Here is a 27,177-nt window from a genome sequence, read left to right as displayed (position 1 = left end):
GCTGAGTTTGGGGTGAGCTGCTGTACAGTTTGTATGAGAGTCTATTATTCTTTTTTTTTTTAAGATTTTTAATTAATTAATTATGGCTGTGTTGGGTCTTAGTTGCGGCACGCGGGATCTTCGTTGACGCATGCAGGATCTTTTTGTTGCTGCACATGAGCTTCTCTAGTTGTGGCGTGCGAGTTTTCTCTTCTCTAGCTGTGGTGCGCAGGTTCCAGAGCACATGGGCTTTGTAGTTTGTATCACGCAGGCTCTCTAGCTGTGGTGCGCAAGTTCTCTAGTTGGAGCCCACGGGCTTAGTTGCCCGGTGGCATGTGGGATCTTAGTTCCCAGACCAGGGATCCAACTCACATCCCCTGCATTGGAAGGTGGACCACTGGACCACCTTCCAATGAACCACCAGGGAAGTCTCCATTACTCTTTTTTTTAAAAATTTATTTATTTTATTTATTTATTGTTGGCTGCGTTGAGTCTTTGTTGCTGTGCGTGGGCTTTCTCTAGTTGCAGTGAGCGGGGGCTACTCTTGGTTGTGGTGTGCGGGCTTCTCATTGTGGTGGCTTCTCTTGTTGCAGTGCACGGGCTCTAGGCGCCCGGGCTTCAGGAGTTGTGGCTCGCGGGCTCTGGAGTGCAGGCTCAGTAGTTGTGGCACACGGGCTTAGTTGCTCTGCGGCATGTGGGATCTTCCTGGACCAGGGCTCGAACCCATGTCCCCTGCATTGGCAGGCGGATTCTTAACCAGTGCGCCACCAGGGAAGCCCTGTTACTCTTAATGTGTTACTAGTAACCTGTTACTGAAGCTCAGAGTTTGCTAAATCAGGTAACATTGTTCTGACATTTTACTTGTTAAAAATTAGAATGAAGCATTAGGAAGAAACATTTATTTTACACATTCTATTTTCTTGATACCCTGTTGGTTGCATTGCATTGAAATTCTGACACGTAATTAAGTTCGGTGCTTGGACTTTGGAATACGTTACTCACGCAGTAAAGACAAACAGCATGATACTAAATTGGCAACAGCAAAGTCAGTGTAATTGAGTTATATGGTGAGTCTCACATTTTCACAGGGATGGGTGCACCATGACATCTGGAACTCAGAAGGAAGTGCTTGCCATGGTTTTCCTCTCTTTTCCTCTTATATCCTCATCCTGCCACTGATAAGTGAGTAGAAGTTCTACCCCCAGTTGCAGGATGTGGTGTGACAGGCTGTGAACTGGGTAATAGGTGTCTCGAGAGCGCTTCCAGGATTTCCTTCTAACACGCTTGTCCTTTCAGCAGTGGCTTGGTCTCTTCACATCCTAGCTCTGATTTTGTCTGTCGGGTGTTTGGTTCCTTTCTCTTTGTAGTTCTTAAATGATGCCTTTGGCACTGGCCCTGCCTCGCCTCCTCTAGGCGCCTCCTCTATGCGCCTTGCGGTCCTGGTGAGGCAGAGAAGCCTCCACGTGGCTGCCCTGAGGGCGTGTTGATGGTGCTGGAGGGACAGTCTGGGGGCGGGGCTTCGTGTGACCCAGGTCCTCTGAGCTGGGCTTTGAGGGATTTGAGCTGCTTGTCCTCCAAGATTGCTTTGAAGGAGGAGGGAGTTTTCAACCAGTGGACACTGGACTTGGGGGAATAACGCGCCCGTGGGAGGGAGCTGTGCGAGGCGGGCAGAGGGCCCAGCACAGGGGTCTGGTTTCATGAAAGAAACGTGCTGCTCTAGACCCCAGCTGCTGGAGAGAGCCCTGGAGAGTGGCTTTGGAGTTCTGGATCGGGCTGTTTTGTGGAGGACTGACTGTCGAGCTCTGTGGTTCGGGCTTAATATTCTTGCTGTTCTCTGTGTAGCTTCTGCCCATCGTTCTCGTCCCGGTTCACCTTGTGTCTCGTCCCCGTGTTCTGCTCCCTCCTCTCCTGGCGCTGCCCTTTCCTCCCTGTTGGCCGGTCTGTGTGCAGGGCCTAGGGTTGCCAGGTAAGATACAGGATGCCCACCTACCATTTAATTTAGGGTAAAGAATGAATATTTTTTAGTCTAAGTATGTCTCAAATGTTGCTGGGATGAAATACAGTGAGATGGGTGCTGTGGTCACAGTGCCTGGAGCAGAGTCTTGGCATGATGTGGGAGAAGACCGTAAGGGGCTGTTGGGGCGGGATGGCCGAGTGGAAGTGTAGGTGTTGGAAAGAGCGTGGCTGCATCAGACAAGGGGTGGGGAGAGGGTGGGAGCGGGGCGTTTGGCCTGCGTCAGACAAGGGGTGAGGAGAGGGTGGGAGCGAGGCGTTTGGCCTGAGGCAGGTAGGCGGGCGCCTGGAGAGGTTGGGGGGCAGCGGGATTTGGGTCGCCGGGTTGTGATTCTTCCCTGACACAGAAGGAGCTGGAGCAGGGCTGGCAGGGGTGGTGGGCACGGAGACGAGGGGATGCTGTCAGCCAAGACCTGCGTTCGGGGGCCGGGACGAGTCTCTACTGTGGCTCAGTGTCTCACTGTGCAGGCCGCACCTGAGATTGAGGAAGACAGCCTAGGGAGCTACCCTGCTGTGGTGCCGTCGTGGGACATCTGGAGTCAGACCTGTTCAGACCTCTACCCTTGGCATCGGCCAGCTGTGGGAGGCTCAGGTGATCCTTTTCACGGTTGCCCTGAGGTCATCCTTACCTCTCAAGGTGAAGGAGGGTTGAATTAAATGCTGTGTGTGTGGTATCCCCAGCACAGTGCTTGGCATGCAGGGGGCCCTCAGGGTTTAGTTCCCTGCTTTCCCTCTTGCCAGTGAGGTTTCAGATGGACTGGAGAACAGTGGATTTTCGCCATCCATTTGGGATTGTTGGTCTGCCAGGCAGGACACCACAGAAGGAGGTGCAGGTCAGCAGTGAGTCCCTGTGACTCTCCTTACATTTCATTCTGGGAGATCAGAGAGAGCCTTCTTTGAGCTGTCTGTCCTTTCCCAGAAAATGTGGATGGAAATCAAGGGTGTAAGAGGCCCCATGTCATACACGTTCCCTGCTCTTTCAGTCAATTCTGTTGAGTTGGCTTTCTCAGCTCAAAACAATGTGCAGATGAGACTGTATTTATAGTCTGCTGCAGAAAGACAAACATCTCCCTTCCCTCCTCGGTTTAAACCAATCTTTTCATGCCAGAGTTTTTCAGCCTTGACACTATTGATTTTGGGGGCCCTATAGTTCTTTGTTGCGAGGAGTATCCAGTGCATTGTGGGATGTTTAGCAGTATCCCTGGACTCTCACCCAGTTGTGACAACCAAAAATGTCTACTGACAGTGCCAAATGTCCCCTAGAGGGCAGAATTACCCACTGTTGAGACCACTACCTTATACTCAGTAGATATAAGAAAAAAGTACTCCTTAGTAATTTTTATTGCTTTTCATGTTATCTAATCAGTGAAGTGCTTATTGAAAAAAGATTTCAATTTTTATTAAACTGAATTCAAATTCTAATCTGTTTTAACTTGTTTAGTTTGGAAAGACTTTCTTTGTGCCATTGGCAAAACATTTCTCAAATCTAAAATTTTTAGCTTATTATTAAAGGGTTTATTACATTGTTACATTTGAATGATTAGTAAAATAACAAAAGAAAATGTTTCATTTTGTATTTCAGATCACAGTTTGTTCTAAATGTACAAATATATTGAATTGATATTTTTAATTAAAAATATGGCTGACAGTTAATTTTATGAATACAGTATTGTGCAATTTTGTAACTGCCTGCCAGAAATCTGAGCATAAAGCCATGGTTTGAAGGGGCCATGAATAAACATTTTCTTTTTGTAAATATGGCTGAAGAGGGAGAGGAGACTCAAAATTTCTTGCATTCTGGGAGTTTGAACTTTGGGAACCAATTTGTTTTGGACTAAATCTGGAAAAACCATTTGTGTACTATAGCCAGAAATTCTTTTAGGCTGTCCTTTTCCAGCCTTGTCACTTGTCTGGAATGTTAAGTATCAGCAGTAGTTTAACGGCCTTTTAGCGCCTTGTATTAAAAAGATCTCCAGAAATGGATCTAAAGAGGTCCTAGTATAAGATTAGGGTTTTTTCGTTGTTGTTGTTATTTTTTTCAAAGCAGTAAGAAGGAGAAGACTTATGGTTCTAAGTTTGAAAAATGCAGGGAGCTTCTAGTTGTTTCTAAATATTTCCTTGTGTTAAATCTTGCAGAGTAATAGAAATCATAAATTAGTATGAGTGGGTTTTTCTGTGGGAAATAGAATTGCGCTTTTGGATTTTTGTTGCTGATAATTAACTCTTTTTTTCTAGTATCCTGTCTATCAGTAGTTGTGGTTTAGTGAAAAGAGTTCAGACTTTGGGCAAACTCCTTACTTCTGTAGCCTCAGTTTCTTCCTCCTTTCCAGGCACGTAGGGTGGTTTCGAATCAAATGTGCTGGTGCTGGGCAGCACCGCCCTCCCCCAGGCAGCTTGCTCTGGCATTTACACAATAGCAACATCAGCAAAGTGTCTCACCCTCCTCATCACCCTCTGACTCTGTGCCCTTCACAAAGCCAAATTTTTGAAACGTTCTTCCTTCATCTCCTACTCAACTTTTTATCCCATTCCAGTGAGGTCTGACTTTGCCCTGTCTTTCCACTTGGAGCTGTGTCGGCCCTGCTTGCCATCTCCTCCTTCTGGCCGACTTCATTGTCCACTTGGGCACCTTCTCCTGTAGATTCGCCCCCAGGCTCCCTTCACCCAGCGTTGCCAGGCAGAGAGGAGGTAGCTGTGAGGGGAAGGGGTGGAAGTTGGAGAGGAACTGCTTTTTCCTTTTCCTTCTTCTGTGGCCACAAGGGCGTTTGGAGGGGAGTGCACACGTGGGGCTGGAGGTGGAAGTGAAGGAGAGGTCCCTCTGAAGGCCGCCTTTCCTCAGTGCCGGAGTTTGCATCATTGGCTTCTGGGAGCAGGTAGAACCACCATATTAAATGTGCACATTAGTTGATAATCACACCCTAATTTTAGGCATGAAGTAAAATCTGTCTTAAAAATGAGAAGACATCATGTTATAATAAAAATAAACATTTAAAAGACACAGATAGTAGAGAACAAAGCACTGATTAGCAGTGGGGAGAGGGATGGGGGAGGGGCAATATGGGGTAGCGGGGTAAGGAGGTACAAACTGTTAGGTATAAAGTAAGCTGCAAGGATATATTGTGCAACATGGGAAGTATAGCCAATTTTTTTTTTTTTTTTTTGCGGTACGCGGGCCTCTCACTGCTGTGGTCTCTCCCGTTGCGGAGCACAGGCTCCAGACGCGCAGGCTCAGCGGCCATGGCTCACAGGCCCAGCCGCTCCGCGGCATGTGGGATCTTCCCGGACCGGGGCACAAACCCGTGTCCCCTGCATCGGCAGACGGACTCTCAACCGCTGCACCACCAGGGAAGCCCTAGCCAATATTTTATAAGTATAAATGGAGTATAACCTTTAAAAATTGTGAATCACTATTGTACGTCTGTAACTTAAATAATGTTGTACAGCAACTATACTTCATTTAAAAATGGACATTAAAAAATAAGCTTTTAAAAATTTCCAGTAAGCTCCTTAGTCAGTAAGCATGGAAGTATTTTGAGCAGTAATGGACTTTTGTATTTAGATTCAGGCTAAGCACAGAATCACATGCCTGAAGGCATCTCCCTGGCCCCTCTCCTTCATGTCTCTGTCTCTTGCACCTTGAATACACGCCCACTTGCACATGTGCAGTGTTTTGACCTGGCAAAACTCAGGCTTTTGTCTGAGTAAGCCTTGCCTTTTTCAGTGGAGTCCACTCCAAGTCTATCTTTAAAATGTACACCTTTAAACGCACTTTCTGGTAGTGTGTTGCAATTCACAATAAGAAAGTTTAAAAAAAATGTATATGTTGAGGAATTCAGTATAAGAAGTCTATTGCATTATGATTTATTTAATTAAAACATTTCTTATTGAATTTCTTTTCAACGTTTTGTTTGGTTTTGTAGAAGTCGTGATTTTATCAATTGGTTATTGGTTTTGATCCATTTAGTAGCAACTTTTACTTACAGACTCTTATTTATTTATTTATTTTAATTAATTTAATTAATTTATTTATTTTTGGCTGTGTTGGGTCTTTGTTGCTGGGCACAGGCTTTCTCTAGTTGCAGCGAGTGGAGGCTACTCTTCGTTGAGATGCGCAGCCTTCTCATAGTGGTGGCTTCTCTTGTTGTGGAGCACGGGCTCTAGGCGCGCGGGCTTCAGTAGTTGTGGCACGCGGTTCAGTAGTTGTGGTGCATGGCTTAGTTGCTCCGAAGCACGTGGGATCTTCCCGGACCAGGGCTCAAACCCATGTCCCCTGCATTGGGAGGTGGATTCTTAACCACTGCGCCACCAGGGAAGCCCCACACTCCAATTTAGTTTGCTAAATTTCAATTTTCCCTTGACAGTGTGATTCCTTCTCAGTGTTTTAGTCTCTTCTTAATTTAAAATTTTAATATGATCCCTACATTTCGAATATGGAGTTTATGAAATAAGAGATAAATGTATTTAGGTTGCTTGGATTGAAACCGTTTTTTGAATTTTAGTAGGATATTATCAATATATAACATAAAAACATCATAGCTAATAAGCAATTTCCTTTTTTAAAAAAGTTTTCATTCCTGGTTCTTGAGGTATAAATTGTGAAATAGAATATTTGAATTTTTGAGTGATCCTAATCCATCCTCCTCGCCTATAAACAAGGCTCACAGAGTTCGCATGACTTGCTCGGGGTCATGAAGGCATGCCAGGCCTGAGCCACAATCCAGGTCTCCTGATTAGCGTTCCAGGGAACTCCCTACCATATATTTTCAGTGTTTCCTGATACGTAATTTTCAGTGGGAAAGAACCAGAAGCAAGTGTTGTTTGTTGACATCTGTGTGCCACAGTGTATAATTTAATGAAGTAGTGAGTAAAAATAATCTTTAGTCATTCTTTATGAAGGGTTTGTCTGACAGAGTGTCTTTTGAGTTGCTGCTTTTATTTTAATAAGGCATTAGTCATACTTGGGGCATGCAGTGTGTTGTTATAGACTATGATAGCTCACATTTATGCCATCATTACTGTGGGCCACCCTGCTAAGCACTTTAGGTTCATTATTTCATTTAATCCTCCCAAAATCCTTATAAGGAAGGTAGTATTATTACCAGCCCATTTTACATATGAGGAAACTGAGATTTCAGAGAGGTTAAGTAACTTGCCGAGGGATACAGATTTGAACAGACATGGTGGGTGGGGCAGTCTCCAGATGCTGTAAAAAAGCACAGTGGATTTATAAGTTATCAATTAAATAACAATTCCTTTTTTTTTTTTTTCTGGCTGCTCCAGCCAGCATGTGGGATCTCAGTTCCCTGATGATCAGGGATCAACCTGTGCCCTCTGCAGTGGAAGCCCAGAGTCTTAACCACTGGACCGCCAGGGAAGTCCCCACAATTCCATTTAAATAGTTTTAAATAGCAATACATTTAGTGTAACAGAGGGGACAAATGATTCTACTTGGAGGTGAATAGGAGGTGCATAGAGGAGTTCAAAGGAAGAAGTGGTGACCCATCAGGATTCTTGTGTGTCTACAGGTGGGAGGATTAGGGACCACCCCTGTAGTTAACACCAAGGGCTCCTGTCCCGCACTTTGCCAGGGCTGAAGGTGCTTCTTGGTGAGGGATGGCCTCAGAGCTCCTTCGTGGTTTCCAGGACAATCTGTGGTCTCCTTTGCTCAGGGAGGAGCCTTCTTGTTGCAATATAATGACAGTTAAGATAAATTCTTAAGGTCCTTTTGGCATTATTTCTGAAACTTGATTCGTGTGTTTTTCATGGGTGAATGGTTGGGGAGGGCGGAGTTTCTGAATCACTGAACGAAATTGCCATCCCTGCTCTTGGATTGTTGCACCATTTTTCTGACCTTTGAGCCCTGGTGAAAAAACTTCTGGAATGAGTGTGTTGGGATTTTTGTTCTCTTTCTTGGTCTACACATGTTATTTTGTACAATAACTATAAATTAGGTTTTATCAGCTCCTCTTTATAGGAGAGGAAACATTTGCAAACATATGAAGTGATGAAGTGATTTGCCTGCAGTCACAGCTTGTGTGGCAAAGCTGGAGTGTGAACCCAGCTCTCCTGACTTGAAGTTCAGTGCTGTGCTGCTGTTCTGAGGCCCGGAGTCGGGTGGGGGTGTGGTGACACATCGCAGAGCCTGTTCACCTCTCTGTTCTCTACTTGTAACATCACCATCAGCTGCGTGAGGTGTATTAGGATTTTGGAGTCAGGAGGTACCTTTGAGATTCCTTAGAATTCAGCCTTTTATTGTAGGTGAGGATCCTGGTTGGACAAGTGACTTAAGATTGAAGACAGTGCTTTTTAGAGAAGAACTAATGGGTTTCAAATTGAAGTCAAAATTTAAAAATAGGGCTTCCCTGGTGGTGCAGTGGTTGAGAGTCCGCCTGCCGATGCAGGGGACACGGGTTCGTGCCCCGGTCCGGGAAGATCCCAGATGCCGCGGAGCGGCTGGGCCCGTGAGCCATGGCTGCTGAGCCTGCGCGTCCGGAGCCTGTGCTCCGCAACGGGGGAGGCCACAACAGTGAGAGAGGCCCGTGTACTGCAAAAAAAAAAAAAAAAAAAAAAATTTAAAAATATCTCAAAGGCTGGACCTTAAGCTGAATTTGACCAAATGATAATTTTAACAGATACAGGTGTAAACTTTTTCAGAATATAAATTGCACAGCTATGAAATGGAGAAAAGTGGAGTGTTTACTGTTCAGTTTCTTTAACGTTTCTGTGTGTTTGAAAATTTTCATAATAAAATGTTATCAGAGAAAAGCAGCTTAGCAGCAGTTTGTGTGAAAGAGGCTTTGTAGTGTTAGGTAACCATGAACTCTGGAGGAGCCTCTGGTAGCTCCTGGCCAAACAGGGTTTTTTCTTAGATTAAGTTGAGAAGTTCAGTGTCTAGATGGAGAAAGTAATAGTCGGCTGGATGCTGTGCTTGCAGACCAGGTCCTCCTCCTGTCTGTGCCAATGGCACAGGTGTGTGAAGTCTGGAGTAGGGGCTGGAGACTCTCAGACCGATGTGGGGGAAGGGCAGACTTATCAAAGCGCTGTGCTGGTCCTCAGATCCTGGGAGAGCTGTGGGCTGAGGGTACTTTTGAGTATGGCTCTCAGATTCAGGTCAGAGGAAAGGAGTTGCAGGGAAGGAGATGCCCTTCTGGCCCCTCTCCCTGAGCCCCCATATGGTGTCCTTCAGTCCATCCTCTGCAGCACCAGGTTTCTCTTTAGGAAGGACACATCCAATCAGGGCGGCACTGCCTTCAGTCCTCAGTGCTGTGTGTCAGACCGAAACCCTTCCCTGCTGGTTGTCACTGTGACGTTTCTCTGTTTGAGCAGGCCCAGGTCTTCAGGGGGCCCGTGCTTTCTTAAACCTCTGACCTGTACCTCCCTCCCTGTTCTGCAAGGGCAGAACCAGGGACGATGTCCCCCTGCTCTCACCATACCTTGTACATGTATGTCCCTCATGTTTGCAGTAGGTTCATCAAGGATGGAGACCTGTTCACTTATGCACCTCATTCTTCCCCTAGACTGTGAGCCCCTGGAAGGTAGGTATTTTTGTCTTAATCAGCTTAGGATGTCCATCTATTTATTTATCCTTGTTTCACTAGATTCCCAGAGAATTGGCGTTTGGCTTGTCTTGGCACAAAATAAGTGTTCAGTGACTGTTAAGTAATGACTTGCTTCCTAACTTAGTAGTCAGTATGCTCCATTTTTTGTCAGTAGTGCTCCATGTGGGGTTTCCTATAAGCGGCCTCCAAGATATTTTCCATTTTTAAGAGTCTGTAGTTTGATTTTTAGATAGTATTTTACCTGCCATGTGTGGAAGGTAAGAGATGGCCCTTTGTTTTCCTTATGTGACCTCCTTATACATGTAAAGGAAACTCAAGCTTCCTGTGTGGCTGCAGCTATGTAATTAGCTTTAGGCAGGGCTCCTGGAGCTGTAAATCCTGTACTGGGACATCCTGGTAAGAGGTCCAGCCACCCAGACTGCAGCCTTCACACTGAATGCAAGCTTATTTGTGTAAATGAGAGCAGTTGTGCCTCTGCCCTTGCCTAACAATTATTTTAAATAAAAAAGTAGCAGCCCTCTATAAATGAATATGATTATAGCTAAGGTTTTTACTTTTACAGCTGTAACATAATACATACTGATTTAGACCTGGTAATAAGTTTTCTAAAATCTATCCAAAAGGTAGATTTTATATTAAATAACATGGTAATTAGCACCTTCAAAATGAAAGATATTGGTCAAGAGTACCAGCACTGACCGATAGGACAAGTAGTAAGTCTAGAAGGGGCAGATTGAGCAGTATAATTTTAGTGTTGTTACATTTTGTTCATCTCTTGTGAAATCTTCATTGAGATAAAAATTGCCGGTTTCTGAGGAAGTGCTTGTGTATGGTTGCATTGGAGGCCATATGGATTGGCGGGCAGGGTGAGGGGTTTGGATTGAGACTACTGTCACTAAAGAATGGTTGACCCAGGGAGAGTTACATCATCAGCGCCCACCTGTGGGGATTCAGGGACCTGTGCTGGGTGTGGCGCAGCTGGGGCATGATGCCTGTCCATGGGAGGGGCTTGCGGCCTTCAGTGTCTTTCCCTATTTGGGGAGCAGTCATATATTTCGATGTTTTTAGTTTAAGAAATATTTAATATCTTAAGAAATATTATTTGAGAAATACATGTGACACACTCCTTGGATTATTGTTATTTGAGATTATTCTTAGCATATGTAGAGAGACAGCATCCATCCTGTTTTTGTGAGGAGAGCTACTTTTTATTCCCCCCCACACCTTGATTTCACTGGACTAGAGGTTGTGGTGGGTGCCTATGTGACACCCTCGTGCGGGCCGGGGAGGCGTAGTGGTAACTTCCATCGCACTCCTTTTCGCAGTCAGACCCTGGAAGTGCTGCATGCTGTGTTGTCCTCTCCCTCCACTCTGCATCTCTCCCAGGCCTGGGGCTCCAGGGAGGGTCTGGGCCAACGATTCCTGCTCCTTAACCTGGTGTGGGGGACCAAGGTCTCTGGTGAATTATCACCTGTTTTGGAGGATCCTTGTCCTTAATAGGGGTCATTTTAGAAAATTGTGGAAGCTTTTTTGACTGTCTCAATGGTTGGTGGAGACTGTTGATATTTAATAGGTAGGGGCCCTGGAATTCTAGACTGAATGAAGTGACAGTTCTGCAGAATGAAAACTTATCCTGAGATCTGCAAAACTTTGGAATATCTTGCTGAATAATTTATGTGGATAGAAAAAAAAAACCTGTTTATGACTGAGCCTAGAATCTTATTCCATCTTACACAAAGAAAGCATTTTTTAAACATACTTTTTGGTATATATGGAATTTTCCAGGGTTGTAGTTACTGTAGACATTGAGGGGAAATTGTTTTGCTCTCAGCTATGAAGTACATTAGGGTTCTCCAGAGAGATGGAACCAATAGGACGGAACCAACCTTATTATAAGGAGTTGGCTCACATGCATATGGGGGCTGAGGAGTCCCAAGATCTGCAGTTGGTAGGCTGGGGCCCCCGGAGAGCTGCTAGCGTAAGTTCCAGTCTGAGAGTTGGAGTCCAAAGCCAGGAAAAGACTGACATCCCAACTCAAGAAGTCAGTCAGGAAGAGTTCCCTCAGACTCCAGCCTTTTTGTTCTATTCAGGTCTTCGATTAGTTGGATGAGGCCCGCCCACATTAGGGAGAACACCTGCTTCACCCAGCCTATGAATTCAATCATTAATCTCCATCAGAAACACCCTCACACCCAGAATACTGTTTGACAAAATGTGTGGGTGCCCTGCAGCTCAGTCAGGTTGGCATAAGATGAGACGTCACACCAAGCGTGGTTCCCGCTTTTAGAAAATCACATTCTGGAGAGCATGCATGGAGATGGCATGTATCTGAGTTGCCAGGACCTCGTGCCCAAGTCAACACTGTTTGTAACTGTCAGATTCACAGTGATTCAGCTTAGAGCTGTTCATTTCTGACTGTTTTATTCCTAGTATAGTCTGGCTTGAACAGTTACGTGTCAAAATTTGTATTTATTTTATTTTATTATTTTTTATAAATTTATTTATTTATTTATGGCTGCGTTGGGTCTTCGTTGCTGCGTGCGGGCTTTCTCTAGTTGTGGCGAGTGGGGGCTACTCTTACTTGCGTTGCATGGGCTCCTCATTGCAGTGGCTTCTCTTGTTGTGGAGCATGGGCTCTAGGCGTGTGGGCTTTGGTAGTTGTGGCACGAGGGCTCAGTAGTTGTGGCTCGCAGGCTCTAGAGCGTAGGCTCAGTAGTTGTGGTGCATGGGCTTAGTTGCTCCGCGGCCTGTGGGATCTTCCTGGACCAGGGCTTGAGTGTCCCCTGCATTGGCAGACGGATTCTTAACCACTGAGCCACCAGGGAAGCCCAGCAGGCGGATTCTTAACCACTGTGCCACCAGGCAAGTCCTAGTAACTCTGTGTTTAACCACTTGAGGAACTGCCAGACTATCTTCCAAAGTGGCTGCACCATTTTGCATTTGTGCCAGCAGTGCTTGACTCTTCCAATTATTCCACATCCTCTCTAACATTTGTTACCATCTATCTTTTTGATTATAGCAACCCTAGTGGGAGGGAAGTGGTAGTTCATTAGGTTTTAACTCTGGGACAGAGACAGCAGCAGGAAAGGGACAGTCTCTTACGTTGTCCAGTATGGTGTCTACCATGTAACTTTAAATTTAAAAAGATTAAAATTTAAATTTTAGTTCCTCAGTCACACTAGCCACATTTCAAGTGCTCAGCAGCCCCAAGTAGCTAGTGGCTACTGTATTTCGGATAGCACAGATGGATACCAAACATTTTCATAGTTGCAGTAAGTTCTGTTGGATTGTGCTGGTCTAGAAAAAGTTAATTTGACAGCAGCTGGAGGAGTAGGCAGAGAATGGGAGAGCGTCTGAGTAGTGTAGGAAGGAGTGCAGGCGTGGAATTTGGAGCAGAGAAGAAAGAAACTTTGGGGAGCCATTTACAAGATACGAGACTAAAAAAAAGATAAATACAAAGGGAAAGTGAGACGTTGAAGGAAAGGTTCTTAGGAACTTGATTTTTCTACAAAATCAACTTAGCGATGGGTCCAATCTAATTCCTTAATTTTACAGGTAGAAAAGCACAAAGTTGCCAGTTGGCAGGGATTAGCATAACTGTGGTGCACGTGTTGTGGGAAGCCGCTAGTGTCTGTCTTGGTCATTTTCAGTGTCCTCTGGGAACCTATAAGGAGCAGATTGGTGGAGCTAAACTAGAGGGAGTGCCAACTCTGGGCTGAGTGCTCCAATGGGACAGGGAAGTAGAAAGCAGAAGGCTTCAGGGCAAGCAGACGGGTGATTTGATTGTCACCAATTACAGCATTTTCTGGAAGGAAGAACCAGGAAGTTGGGAGAAGGCTGGAGAGGAGACTGAGGTCTCGCTGTGTTTTGCTTGGTGTCAAAAACAGTGTTCTTTTTGCTCCGAGGCCTTATCACGGTGAGGGTGGAGCGGAGCCCCCTTTGCCCTGTCTCACTGTTCTGCCACCAAACCAGTTGGTACAGTTTGTGTTACGTCAGGCAAGATAAATCTGGAGCGTTCGAATACAGTCTAGGTGAAGTGTTCATTGAAGCTATTGGAACGAGCCTTTTCTTTTCCAAAAGGCTATTCTGTAAGTTTCTCTTTATTTTTATTAGTGTGTAGAAATCTTCCTAAAATAGACCAACTTCTTTTTTGTGCTCAGTGTAGTTTCTCAGCGTCATCGTACATAAACTTCCTTACGTTCACAGTAGGCTTTCATTTTTGTTAGTCGTATTATTTACTTTACCCAGACCAGGCCAATGTGTCTTTCCAAACATGATACTACGGTAGAGACTGCTTTTCTAGCTCAGCTGATAGAGGTATGTTGAAGGGTTTTTCTGGCCGTAGTTCTGTGTGTGGCCAGTGTTATTCCAGGTCCTCTAAGCTTGAAATTGAGTCTGTTCCACTTAGGCGAAAGGTTTGCTGTCATGGTTTTAAGGTTGTAAAAGAGTGCCCTTACTTTCTGAACCAAATATTGAGGCTTATGTTCTTATAAGGCATTTTGAGCTTCCTCTTGATAAAAGAGATATACTGGGAAATATATTTAGATCCTGAATGTTGGAGTTTCTGGGCTGTTTTGCTGGTTTATGTGGAAATATCACAACAAATATTTGAAGTTAGGACTGTGCTGGATAATTTGGAAAGTGTGATCACCTTAGAGACCTGCAAAGTGGCTCATTCTCAAGTGCCAGGATGATTATTGCTTCACTAAATGTACTGTGTGTTATTGTTTTTACTGAGAGAACTAGAATGTAGAAAATAATTTCAAGTTAGTGTTCAAGAAGGAAGCCTTGAAAACAGGGTGCATTCTGATTAATAAGTCTAAGAATTTTTCATCCTTTATTTTCTGTAGCGACATCTAGCTTTCAAACATTTTTATTTAGTTCATGGTAAGATCCTTCAAAAACAAATTTTTAGAGAGCTTTCTTACAGTTTTGTTCTCAGTATAATTTATCTCCATTTATCTCCACAGATTTGCTTGTAAATGCATTACGAAGAGGCAGCCCAGAATGAAGAAAACAAGCAGGAGTGTTGGCTCAGTGCCTAAGGTGTCTGGGATAAGCAAAGCGCAAACAGCAGACAAAACGAAACCCGAAAACAGCTCTTCAGCATCTGCAGGAGGCAAACTCATAAAACCTGGAACAGCAGCTTCGTTGTCAAAGGTATTTACGTGGTTGTGTTTAAATATGTGATGAATTGTAGGAGGAGTGAGTCTTCATATGATGTTTGATTTATCACATAAACGTTATTTAGGATTCACCCTCTTCAAAGAGAGTTCACGTTGTGGTGGACTTAATTGGTGTTTGGTCGGTCTTTACGAATGAAACCAAGTAGCAGGCTTACTTGTGAGCAAATCGCTGTGCCGGTGTGGGAGAGCCTGCCTTCAAGGAGCTTGTGGAGGAAAGGATGGAGGCAAGTCACTGGCACGAACAACTAAAATACAAGTGAAAAAGTCAGATGCCCTGGGAGAGCAGGAGAGTAGCGTAAACAGTTTCAAGTAGGAAAATATTGTTTCTGCCCGAGAAGGCTTAATGAAAAGAGCATGTGCGTGAGGTCTTAAAGGATGGCCAGTATGACATTCCTGAAACCCCTGAACAGGAGTTTTTATTCCCACCCATCCCCCTACACTGTTACCATAAACTGTTACTTGTTTTTTGACAACTGATCCAGTATTAATCCCAGGCAAAATTGGGTGATATTAATTTAGTCAGAGCATAACTAGTTTTCTTGTTACACTCCTTTCTTTAGAAGCTAGTTTAGTTTTTGTTAGTAAAGGGTAGTGGTACGTTAGATCCCAGGCTTCGGGAGCAGACAGGCCCAGGCTGGGCATTGCATCCTAGGGCTGCAGTCAGGATGGAAGTGAGGGTGTATGAAAGAGGACGGTCCAGGGCCTGGCTCACAGCAAGGGCTTTGTAAGGGACTGGCAGTAGAGTTTTTCCTGGTTAGCTCTGGAAACTTCCTGCAGCTCAGGATTGATTGACAGTAGCAGGCTTCCCATGGGTGTTCTCAGTGTCTGTGTTGAGATGACTCTGGGCCATTTTTCTGCTGGTCAAGTCTTAGATTCACTGGACAGAGATGCACATGGTCTTCTTCCGGTCTTTCTCAGTCCAGAATTCACTTATTTGTTCTTTGCTTGCTTGTTTTGAGGTTTGGTGTTTTGGGGTAGAAACTTTGACTCTATGCAGAAGACCTGGAGAGAGTTTTTGCTCGTCTGATAGGGAGGAACCAAGAAGTACCTGAAACACGATCTGTTCAGAAGCCTTTTGTCCAGGAAAGCCTTTACAGATGTGACAATTATTTTAAGAAGCACCTCACAGGAACAGCTGATGAGGGACTTCCTTATATGTGTTGAAAGATCTAGCAGGAAATGCTGGTTTTTCTATTCCAGGGTTGTCGAAACTGAATGCAGACTTACTCTGTGGGCTTGGAGATGCCACCAGATTTTCTCCTTGCTACATCCCTGATGAGCAGCTGGGTGTCATCCTGCGGCCCGGAGGGTGATACCAGGAGTAGACCTTTACCCTACTTCCGTTAGTCTGAATCAGCACGCTGAGCAATTTCCTTGGTGGCAGTGCTGCCTCTCTCTCGTTTAAGAAAGCTGGTATTTTCTGCCCCAGCTGTTCACTCAGTTGCTCGCCTGTTTTCAGAGTGGAGTGCCTGTGTGCCTGGGCGACGCGTGACTTACGGGGCTGGAGGAGCAGGCTGAAGCGTTGGCACGGGGTGTGCACTACTGCCTGCCTTGTTGCCTCCTCCTCGCTGGCAGGCAGTGTCTCTGAGGTTCACTCCGGAGCGTGTCCTGAGCAGCATGTCTGGTCTTCCAAAGCATGTATCCTGAGTCGATGGCAGCCTAGTCTTGAGCAGTGAGTACTTCTTCATTGTAAGGCAGAACCGTATCCCTGCTTTGTGCCAGCTGTCCATGGCTTTGGCTTTGGTGAGTTGGCTGATTTAAGTATTTCTGTGTGTGTGTGTGTGTGTGTGTGTTTGTGTGTGTGTGTGTGTGTGTGTGTGTGTGGAGTGGGGAGGGTCATAGAAGAGGTGAAACTATTTGGGAACACTTTACCTCAACTGGAGCAAGTGCTTTACTTAAAAAAGGAGGGGGAAAAAGTCATTGAATAGAAATTAGAGTAAGAGGGAAAGAAGAAAATAGTGAAAATGATAGAAAAATTGGAAAAAGCGAAAGGACCTAGGGAACCCACAAACTTGTGTTATTTTATTTTTATAAGTTTCCATATTTCACTGTGCTTCTCTAGCATATGGTCACTTCCCACAACTTGAATTCTGTAACTGATGGAGCCTTGATGATTACCAGAAGAATGAAGCATTTGGCTTTTAATCATTGAGACACCGTGTCCACACATCCACTCTTGTGGACACCCACACGGTGTCTGTCACCGCGCAGGATTCACACAACACCAGCACTTTTCTTACACTCGGCAGGGTGCAGGGATATGTGTTTCTTTTCTTGGCTGCAACCAAGGATTGATTGAACCCAGCCCTGGCATTGAAAGCGCCGAGTCCTAACCACTGGACCTCCAGGGAATCCCCAAGGATATGTTTCTTTACCTCTCATTTCAAATGTTGTTTGTAGCTAGATCTAGTGAGATGTAGGGGAGGACCTTTTTGAGTCTGAATGGAGCTTCTGTAAACATGAAAAGAAGCACTATGGCTGTTCACAGCATGTTTGGAGGAAATTGGTCCCATTTCTGTGAGTAGCTGTAACATCTGGCTTGGGCCTTTGTGTGGGTCATTCTTCTCTGTCACAGCCAGCAGAGAGGGTTATTTCCAGGTAGAGGTGGTCTCCTACATGCCTGCACTTTTTGGCTGTCCACACTTAATCCTTTAGAAGTAGTACACTTTTTCATTGTCCTGGGGATACTTTTTTCTAAAACTTGATAGATAAGAGTTAATAAGTTAGGGTTTATCTAAATAATTGATGATTCTCAATGATGATTTGTGATCATACCTTTTCAGTGTAAAAGTTAGTTCACAGGGGCTTCCCTGGTGGCGCAGTGGTTGAGAGTCCGCCTGCCGATGCAGGGGACGCGAGTTCGTGCCCCGGTCCAGGAAGATCCCACATGCCGCGGAGCGGCTAGGCCCGTGAGCCATGGCCGCTGAGCCTGCGCGTCCAGAGCCTGTGCGCCGCAACAGGAGACGCCACAAAAGTGAGAGGCCCACATACCGCAAAAAAAAAAAAAAGTTAGTTCACAGTTTGACTGAGTAATCCATCTCTGAAACCTGGAAGGTAGAAATTTTAAACTAATCTTAAAATATGAGGTGGAGATGCAGACTGTGAACTTGGACCTTACCTGGAGAAGCATGTATTCTTTGGTTGTATTATTTCGTTATTTGTATCTGTATGTTTTTACCAAATGATTGTGTTTTGCACCTGTTATTAAAAAGTAGGCGAAAAATCTATTCCTTCATCAATTTCATTTTTTTTGACTGTTGCTGATGGGGGATGTTTACATGTGGGAATACACATGTATTTATAGAACTGTGTAACAAAAATTAAAACAGAAAAAATATCAGAGCCTGCCAAGTACCTTCATGTAAAAGGCAAGTTGGAAAGTGCAGAGTTGTTTCTTGTTTTGTTTTTACTTTTCTGATAAAGTAGAACATACACCCAGAGAAGTTCACAAAGCATCTGTGTTGGGCTTAGTGAGGGGTGAATGTACCCTGGGCCATTAGCCAGGTCAGGAAGCAGAGCCTGCCTGCACCTCAGTGGCCTCCCCCCGACCCCTCTGTGCCTCCTTCATCACTGCCCTTTCCTTCCTCTCCGGAAGTAACTACCACCCTAACTTCTAGCCCCCAAGATTCATTTTGCCTGTTTTGGATCTTTATATAGATGTAATTGAACATGAAGTTCTTTTCATGTGTGTCTGGTTTCCTTAACTCTGTTTAGGTCATGATATTCATCTCTGTTGTTGCCTATAGCAGCAGCTCCTCCCTTTTTTTTTTTTTCTTAATTGAAGTATAATTGATTTACAATATTGTGTTAGTTTCAGGTGTACAACAAAGTGATTCAGCTATATTATATATATTTTTAGATTATTTTCCATTATAGGTCTTAAAAAATATTGATTATAGTTCCCTGCACTGTAGTAAACCCTTGTTGCTTATCTTATTTTATGTATAGTAGTGTGTATCTGTTAATCCTGTACTCCTAATTTATCCACCCCCCGCCACCTTCCCCTTTGGTAACCATAAGTTTGTTTTCTATGTCTGTGAGTCTGTCTGTTTTGTATATACATTCATGTGTAAGCAGCTCCTCCTTGCTGATTACTAACCGTGGAATGTCCACAAGCCATACACCTCTTCTGCCCTTGATGGACATCTATCTGGAGTTTCCTTTGGGGCTATTAGTCATAGTACTGTTATGAACATCCTACACACGTCTTTTATACGCAGGTGCACCCATTTCTGTTGACTCCATAACCAGGAGTGAAATTGCTGGGTTGTAAGGTGCATGGCATTCACCTTTCATAGGTAGATGGCCAGTCATTTCCCAAAGGGGTTAACTCTGGGATGCCCCACATCCTCACCTGCACTTACATTACTCTTTTCATTGTAACCATTCATAGAGGTGTTATAAAGTGGGTTTAATTTGCATTTGCGTTGTTATCAATGAGATTAAGCACCTTTTCATGTCTTATTTTTAAGTGTTTAGTGGACATTTAGATATTCTCTTATGTGAAGTGCCTGTTCAAATCACTTGCCCATATTTTTACTGTGGTGTCTGTTTTTCCTCAACTTTTGTGTGTGTGTGTGGTAAAACACACATAACATTTATCATCTTAACCATTGTTAAGTGTACCGTTTTGTGGCATTAAGTACATTCACATTGCTGAGTAACTGTCACCACCGTCCATCGTCAAAACTTTTTCATTTTCCCAGTCTCCATTGAATACTAACTCCCCATCTCCTCCTCCCAGTTCCTGGCAACCACCATTCCACTCTCTGTCTCTGTGAGTCTGACTACTCTGAGTACTTCATATGAGTAGAATTACACAGTATTTGTCTTTTTGTGACTGGCCTATTTACCGTAGCAAAATGTCTTCAGAGTCATCTATGTTGTAGCATATTGCAGAATTTCCTTCCTTTTTAAGGCTGAATAATACTCCACTGTATGTATAGATCACACTTTGTTTATCCATGCTTCCATCAGCGGATACTTGGGTTGCTTCTACCTTTTGGCTATTGTGAATAATAGCTGTGAACATGGGTGTACAAATATCTCTTAGAGACCCTGCTTTCAATTCTTTTGGGTATATACCCAGAAGTGGAATTGTGGGGTTGTATGGTAGTTTGATTTTTAATTTTTGAAGAACGACCATACTGTTTTCCACAGCAGCTGCACCATTTTATATTCCCACCAACTGTGCACAAGGGTTCCCCTTTTGCTAATCCTTGCAAGCACTTGTTTTTTCTGTTTTTTGGTAGTAGCCGTCCTAGTGGCTGAGGTGGTGCAGTGTGTTTCTTTGCACTGATTTATCATTCTTTACCTATTCTAGATGTGAACCCTTTGTCATTTATATGCGTTGTACATATATTCTCCTACTCTGTACCTTCTCTTTCTACTTCTTCTTGTTTTAATTAATTAATTAATTATTTGGCTGCGTTGGGTCTTTGTTGCTGTGCACAGGCTTTCTCTAGTTGCGGTGAGCGGGAGCTACTCTTCGTTGTGGTGCACAGGCTTCCCATTGCGGTGGCTTCTCTTGTTGTAGAGCTCGGGCTGTAGGCGCGTGGGCTTTAGTAGTTGTGGCACACGGGCTCAGTAGTTGTGGCTCACAGACTCTTAGAGCACAGGCTCAGTAGTTGTGGAACATGGGCTTAGTTGCTCCATGGCATGTGGGATCGTCCTGGACCAGGGCTCAAACCTGTGTCCCCTGCATTGGCAGGCGGATTCTTAACCACTGAGCCACCAGGGAAGCCCCCAGAAGTACATAATTTTTTTCTTGATCTGTTTAAGTGTAAATTGTAGAGCTAATCCTCCTTTATTGCTGAATATTTCAGTGTGTATTTCCTTAAAAAACAAGACCATTCTCTTATAACCATAGTACAATGATAACATCTGGAAATGAACATTGATAAAATGCTAGTATCTGATCTGTAGACTTTAGTTAAATTTCACCAATTGTGCTAATGTCCACTTTAGCAAAAAAGGAAGAAAATTTTTTTTCTGGTCCAGGATTCAGTCCGGGGTTGTGAATTGCATATAGCTGTTCTTCATTCTCCTTAAATTTGGAATAGTTCCTCAGTCTTTGTCTTTTAGGACCTTGACATTTACTAAAGCGTGCAGTTCCGTTTGTTTGGCTGACTGTCCTCCACATTTGGGTTTGTCAGTGTTTCCATAGGCTGGGGTCCATAGGCTGCAGGGTCCCGCAGGAGTCCCACAGAAGCTGGGCGTCCTAGGTGCAGCATTTCCAGAGGCATGTGGTGTGTGGTGTCAGTGTTCCTGGTGATGATAACTTGGTGAAGGTGGTGTCTGCTAGGTTCCTCCACTGTCAGGTTACTATGTTGCCTTTTGTAAAAATAAGTATCTTGTCGAAAATACTTTGACACTGTAAATATTCTTCTCTCATCAAACTTTCACGTTAGTTTTAGCAATTTTTAGTAATTCTTTCCAGAATCAGTTATTACTATGATTATTACTATGATTTTTGCCAAGTGGTAATTTTATAATTCCATCATTCTTTCTACATTTATTAGTCAGCATTCTACTATAAGGAAGAGTTTTTACTTTTCTCCCATTTGTGTATTCATTTATATTAGTGTGGATTCATGGATTCTTCTTAAGTGGGCTGTAAACTGTTAGCATCATTTATTTTGATGCTCAGATTGTCCCCAGTTTGGCCGGTGGGAGTCCCTTCAAGCAGGGTCTTGTGTCCTTCTGACATGTTCCTCGTATTCTCTGAGCAATTTCTTTTCTTTTAATTTATTTTTGGCCGTGTTGGGTCTTCGTTGCTGCACGCAGGCTTTCTCTAGTTGCAGCAAGCAGGGGCTTCTCCATTGCGGTGCGCGGGCTTCTCACTGTGGTGGCTTCTCTTGTTGCAGAGCATGGGCTCCAGGCATGCGGGATCAGTAGTTGCAGCAAGCAGGCTCTAGAGCGCAGTCTCAGTAGCTGTGGCGCCTGGGCTTAGTTCTGCGGCATGTGGGATCTTCCCGGGCCAGGGCTCAAACCTGTGTCCCCTGCATTAGCAGGCGGATTCTTAACCACTGCGCCACCTGGGAAGCCCCTCTCTGAGCAATTTCTTAATTTCTGACACAGTAAATTTCCTGCTTTTCCAGCCCCAGCCCTAGAATCAGCCTTGTCTCCAAGGAGGCCTTGATCTTTTCAGTGAGGGGTAGAATTTAAACCATCTGGAAGCTAGGTGTGCTCATGGCTTTTGCACATATTGTTTATAAGCCCTTTCATCATACAGAGGTAGGAGCACGCACACGTGTGTACATGCATATCAGTACCAATTTCTGTATCTACTTCTCTCCATACACATTAAAACCTCAGAGTTCACACTGATACTTCCAATTCCAGTTACTACACAAGGTTGCTAGTAGCCTTTGCACTTTCCATAATTGTAATCCCTTCCTCTGACAGTGGCATTGGTTATCTATAATAGATTTATTTTCTCAATCCTAGAATATACAGAAAATACAGATTTACTCACTGTTAACACTGCAAAAAACAATTCTACCAGCTGGAATTCAGAATTTATACTTCTTTGTATTTAGCTTGAGAGTTTGAGGGTTTATGGTCAAAATAGTGTGTTCAAAAGATACTTGATTGCTCCCATTCCAACCCCATGTGGTTGTATGATTCATTTGAAATGGAGTTGTGTCCACTTGTTCCCATTGTGTTCCACTTTAGGGTCCCCCACCCTTGTTTAATTATTCATTGTGAACACGTGAAGCACTCCCGTGGTTCCACACGTCACAACTGTATGAGATGTGGTCAGAGAAGTGCCCCCCATACTCCTTACTCTGTCTCCACCCACTGCTTAGAGCTAAGCAGTCTAATTTAGTTTTTCTATGTTTCTTTTTGCATAAATGAGCAGATGTTTATTTTGTAGCTCTGCTTTCTTACACAAAAGTTGACATAATTAGATATACTTTTGCACTTGGCTTTTTTCCACTTAACGTATTCTAGAAATCTCTTCACACCACTTTTTAGCAGTCTTTCTCATTCTGTTTAACATTTCATTGTATGGATATATATAGTTTATTCAGCTACTAACCTATGTATAGGCGTTTAAGGTGTTTCCAGTATTTTGCAACTAAAAACAATGGTGCAATGAGTAACTTTATGCATATGTATTTTTGTCTTATTGGAAGTGTGTCTTCAGGTTTAAATTCCTAGAAGTGGGATTGCTGGGCAGGAGGTAAAGGCGTATGTAGCTTTGTTAGATGTCACCAGACTCCTTCCATAAGGCTCTGTCAATCAAGTTGCATTCTCGCCAGCAACTTATGAGAGTGCCTGTTTCCTCACATCCTTCCCAAAGGAGTGGGTCATACTTTTTCCTTTTGTGCCAGTCTGAGGTGAGAAGTGGTATCTCAATGTTGTTTACTTTGTATTTCTAATATGAGTTAGTGTGACTAATCACCTTCTTTCGTACATTTGTGTGAGTTGATTGTATGTGATTGTTCATTTTGCTCACTATTCTTTGTGTTTTTTGGTCTCTTTCCCCTTAATTTTTAAGAGTTCTTTGTGTATTAGGGATATTAGCCCTTTATCTGTGAGATATTGCAAGTATACTTACCCAGTTTCTCATGTGTGGATTTTATTTTTAAACTTTGCTTATTTTTTTTGGCCATGCAAAAATTTAAATTTTTTCTTAAGATTTTTATGTAGTCAAATTTTTCAATTTTTTTTTTATCAGTCAGGATTTTGAATGATAGAAAGCCTTGGAATTTATTTTTGATATGGTGTGAAATAGGGCTCATTCATCTTTTTTCCTTTGTGAATATACAGTTGACCTAGCACCATTTATTGAAAACTCCATTTTTTCTGTACTGCTTCTTTGGTCATAAATCAAGTGCCTATATATACAGTTTGGTTAATTAACGTGACAATATTGTATTATTCTAGTTATTGTGATAACTGCATAGATTTTGATTTGGTGCTCTGATGTATGTTTAACTTTGCTATTACCCAAAGGCAAATTGTAAACAGAGAACTGTGACAATTCAGCCACTTTTTACAGGAGTATGTAGGGTGGTCTTCAGATGTAATTATTATGGAAGGAAAGAATATCTAACTTATGGAGGAAGGAAAATTAGTTCAAAGATAATTTTAACTTTTATTAACAATATAAAAAATAATTTGAAAATGTAAGAATATGCTAAGTTTATTTACTGCTTAGTAGACGAGGTACAAAGACAGGAAGGGGGTGTAACTTGATTTACAATTATTTTTTTGCATCATACTTGATAACCAGTTTCATTAAGAAATACTAGTCTTAAAGAATATGAACAGGGCTTCCCTGGTGGCACAGTGGTTGAGAGTCCACCTGCCGATGCAGGGGACGCGGGTTCGTGCCCCGGTCCAGGAAGATCCCACATGCTGCGGAGTGGCTGGGCCCGTGAGCCATGGCCGCTGAGCCTGCGCGTCCGGAGCCTGTGCTCCGCAACAGGAGAGGCCACAACAGTGAGAGGCCTGCGTACCGCAAAAAAAAAAAAAAATATGAACAATCCTTAATGATTAATGCAATATCCCCCTTCCTTATTATGTGATCTAGATTTTTCATAATATGACAACCCTAAATTACCAAAGCTTAATTCTGACAATTCATTTAAAACATTAATCTTCTTTCTGCCTCTTTTTTAGTGAGACAGATTGACCTACCTAATGGTACTACTCCATATACAGTCACTGACATTTAGAACTGGGAGAGGCTTCAGATTTAGAGATGAGTTGTTTTTGAACCATTTTAATTTGTAGAAATGCATTCATTGTGATTATCCGAGGGTGATTATCTCAATGGGAAACAGCATAAGTTGGCTGGTTAACTTGTGCCTTCACCTTAGTGGGCAAAACTTTTGGTTATTTTATTTAAAAGCAGGGTTTTTTTTTTCCCCCCACAGACCTTTAACTCCTCTTTGTTCTCTCTCATTTCTAGGAGAAGTAAAATCAGATTTCTTCACTGTTTTTCTTAAGTAACAATTTTATACCCAATCCAGTTCTCCAGAGTGCTTGTTTTCTTTTTAAAAAGCTCACATTTTTTAATCATCTTCATAAAACATAAATAAATATTACAAATGGTCTTTCTCGAGTAGTATGATCATTTAACCCTCACTCTAACCATAAAATTTCTAATTTTTTATTTGTATATTACTTAGGCTTTAAAAAACAACAACCCTCCTTTCAATTTTGGCTTAAATTAGACTACAAAAAAAAATAGAGGTAAGAAAAATAAATTTCAGAATAACTTCTTTTAGACATTGGCTCCATCGTTGCATCACTTCAGAGCAGTGAAGATTCCTCCTGACCCTCAGTACTGCTTCTCTCTAGAAACTGCAAGGTGGCATTTCCTGTGGCCTTACAGACCTTTCCTGAGATAGCACATGTGATGTTGCTATCCTAGAGTCACATCCTAGATGAGCGGTAGCAAGGAGGATGTCTGCACTTTCTCCCACCCCTCACTGAATCTGGCACGTGGGGGCATACAGTGGGCTTCCATAACATCTCTGAGTACATTATGATTTTCATATTTTAAAAAGAAGTGTGTGTGTGTGACTTCCCTGGAGGTCCAGTGGCTCAGACTCTGTGCTTCCAATGCAGGGGGTGCAGGTTTGATCACTGGGTGGGGAACTAAGATTCTGCATGCTGTGCACGGTGTGGCCAAAATAAATAACTAAATAAAATAAAATTTAAAATGGCTTTATAAAAGAAAAAAAAGTATATACTAGGGTGAAGATTTAATAAAATTAATTAAAAAAAGAAGTGATCATTTATGAAGCAGTGAAGAAGTTCTGTTTCTGTAGCACAGAGTGATGTGCTGCTTGGTAACTGTCAGAAAGTCCTTGTAGAATTCTTGAACTCAGCGTGAAAGTCAAGGGCTTTGTTTAGTGTCAAAATGTTATTTAATCTTGCTTCATCTAATCAATTTGTTTTTATCTTCTGTTGCTTCTAGACCAAGAGCAGTGATGACCTTTTAGCTGGGATGGCTGGAGGGGTGACTGTGACTAATGGTGTCAAAGGGAAGAAAAGCACCTGCCCTTCCGCAGCACCGTCAGCATCCGCCCCTGCCATGAGCACCATGGAGAACAGACCCAAGAGTAGCACAGGTAGGCGCACACTCGGTGTGAGGGTTACACTGCCTTTGTGTTTGAGTAGGTGAGTACACAGGTATTTAGGGAATTCTATCTAATCGTAGAAAATTTCAAACATGCACAAAAGTATCTGGTATTTCATCTCTGTGTACTCATCACCCTTATCACCTGATGGCCACTCTTAGCTCCTTGACACCCACCTTCCCCTATTTTGAAGCAAATTCCAGATGTCATCTACAAATATTTAATTATCTTTGAAAGACAAGGATTCTTTTAAAAATATATTCATAATACCATTATCAGTCCTTAAAATAATTAATAACCATTTCTCAAATCATAAATTATTCAGTAAATATTTAAATTTCTGTCTTATAAATATTACATACATATATTTACTTATTTGTTTGGATCAGGATTTACCAGGATTCACTTAAGGTCCATATATAGTAATTGGTGAAGTGTCTCTTAAATCTTCATTTTAAATCTATGAGTTCATCCCACTTTTTTCTTGCAATTTAATTTTTGTGGAAACTGGTTGTTTGATCTGTAGAGTTTCCCATGATCTTGATGTCCCCCCACCCTTGGGTCGTGCTGTGTGGCTTGCGGGATCTTAATTCCCCGACCAGGGATTGAACCCAGGCCCTGGCAGTGAAATCGCCGAGCCCTAACCACTGGACCACTATGAAACTGCCTCCTGTGATCTGGATTTTTTTTTTTTAATTATTTATTTATTTTTGGCTGGGTTGGGTCTTTGCTGCTGCAAGCGGGCTTTCTCTAATTGCAGCGAGCGTGGGCCATTCTTCATTGCAGAGCACGGGCTCTCGGCGTGCGGGCTTCAGTAGTTGTGGCACACGGGCTTAGTTGCTCTGCGGCATGTGAGATCTTCCTGGACCAGGGATCGAACCAGTGTCCCCTGCATTGGTAGGCAGATTCTTAACCACTGTGCCATCAGGGAAGTCCCGTGATCTGGATTTTGATGTCACATTCCTATGATGTCCTTGATTTTATTCTTTTATTCTCTGTTTACTATAAATGTCATTGAATTTAGAGCCTTGATGGGACAGACTCAGGTTCCTTCCTCTTACCCCCGCCAATTCCTTCCTAGGTAATAGTTGTCTGTCCGTCAGGAGACCCATTGTTTCTGGCCGTGTCCCGTTCCATGTTGTTAGCAGCCTCTGATGGTTGATGCCTAGATCCATTCATTCCAGTCCTACCATTCTTTCTTCCTTCATTAGCAGCAGTTTGTTTCTACATCTCAATTTTTTTTTTTTTTTTTTTTTTGCTGTACACGGGCCTCTCACTGTTGTGGCCTCTCCTGTTGCGGAGCACAGGCTCCGGATGCGCAGGCCCAGCGGCCACGGC

At 43.3% G+C, this 27,177-nt stretch overlaps 1 protein-coding gene across 6 annotated transcripts in view; it reads left to right on the top strand.

Annotated features, from left to right (window-relative positions):
• Positions 1-27,177, top strand: part of SPECC1L (sperm antigen with calponin homology and coiled-coil domains 1 like) — a 121,879-nt gene that overhangs the window by 14,610 nt on the left and 80,092 nt on the right. For 3 of the 6 annotated variants that reach the window (XM_004276057.4, XM_049698462.1, XM_033439685.2), the window contains 2 exons: positions 14,522-14,711; positions 25,677-25,830. In XM_004276057.4, the coding sequence (XP_004276105.1) occupies positions 14,559-14,711; positions 25,677-25,830 (307 nt within the window). In that variant the 5' untranslated portion in view covers positions 14,522-14,558. Of the gene's footprint in view, positions 1-1,649; positions 1,946-2,460; positions 2,585-14,521; positions 14,712-16,196; positions 16,481-25,676; positions 25,831-27,177 lie in introns of those variants that run through there. The other 3 variants (XM_033439686.2, XM_033439689.2, XM_033439690.2) reach the window with 3 other exon arrangements.

The sequence above is a fragment of the Orcinus orca genome, chromosome 15 (genome assembly GCF_937001465.1).
Source record: "Orcinus orca chromosome 15, mOrcOrc1.1, whole genome shotgun sequence".
Lineage (NCBI taxonomy): Eukaryota > Metazoa > Chordata > Mammalia > Artiodactyla > Delphinidae > Orcinus > Orcinus orca.
The sequence above is the reverse complement of the archived record's forward strand: the minus strand, read 5'-3'. Positions and strand labels throughout refer to the sequence as shown.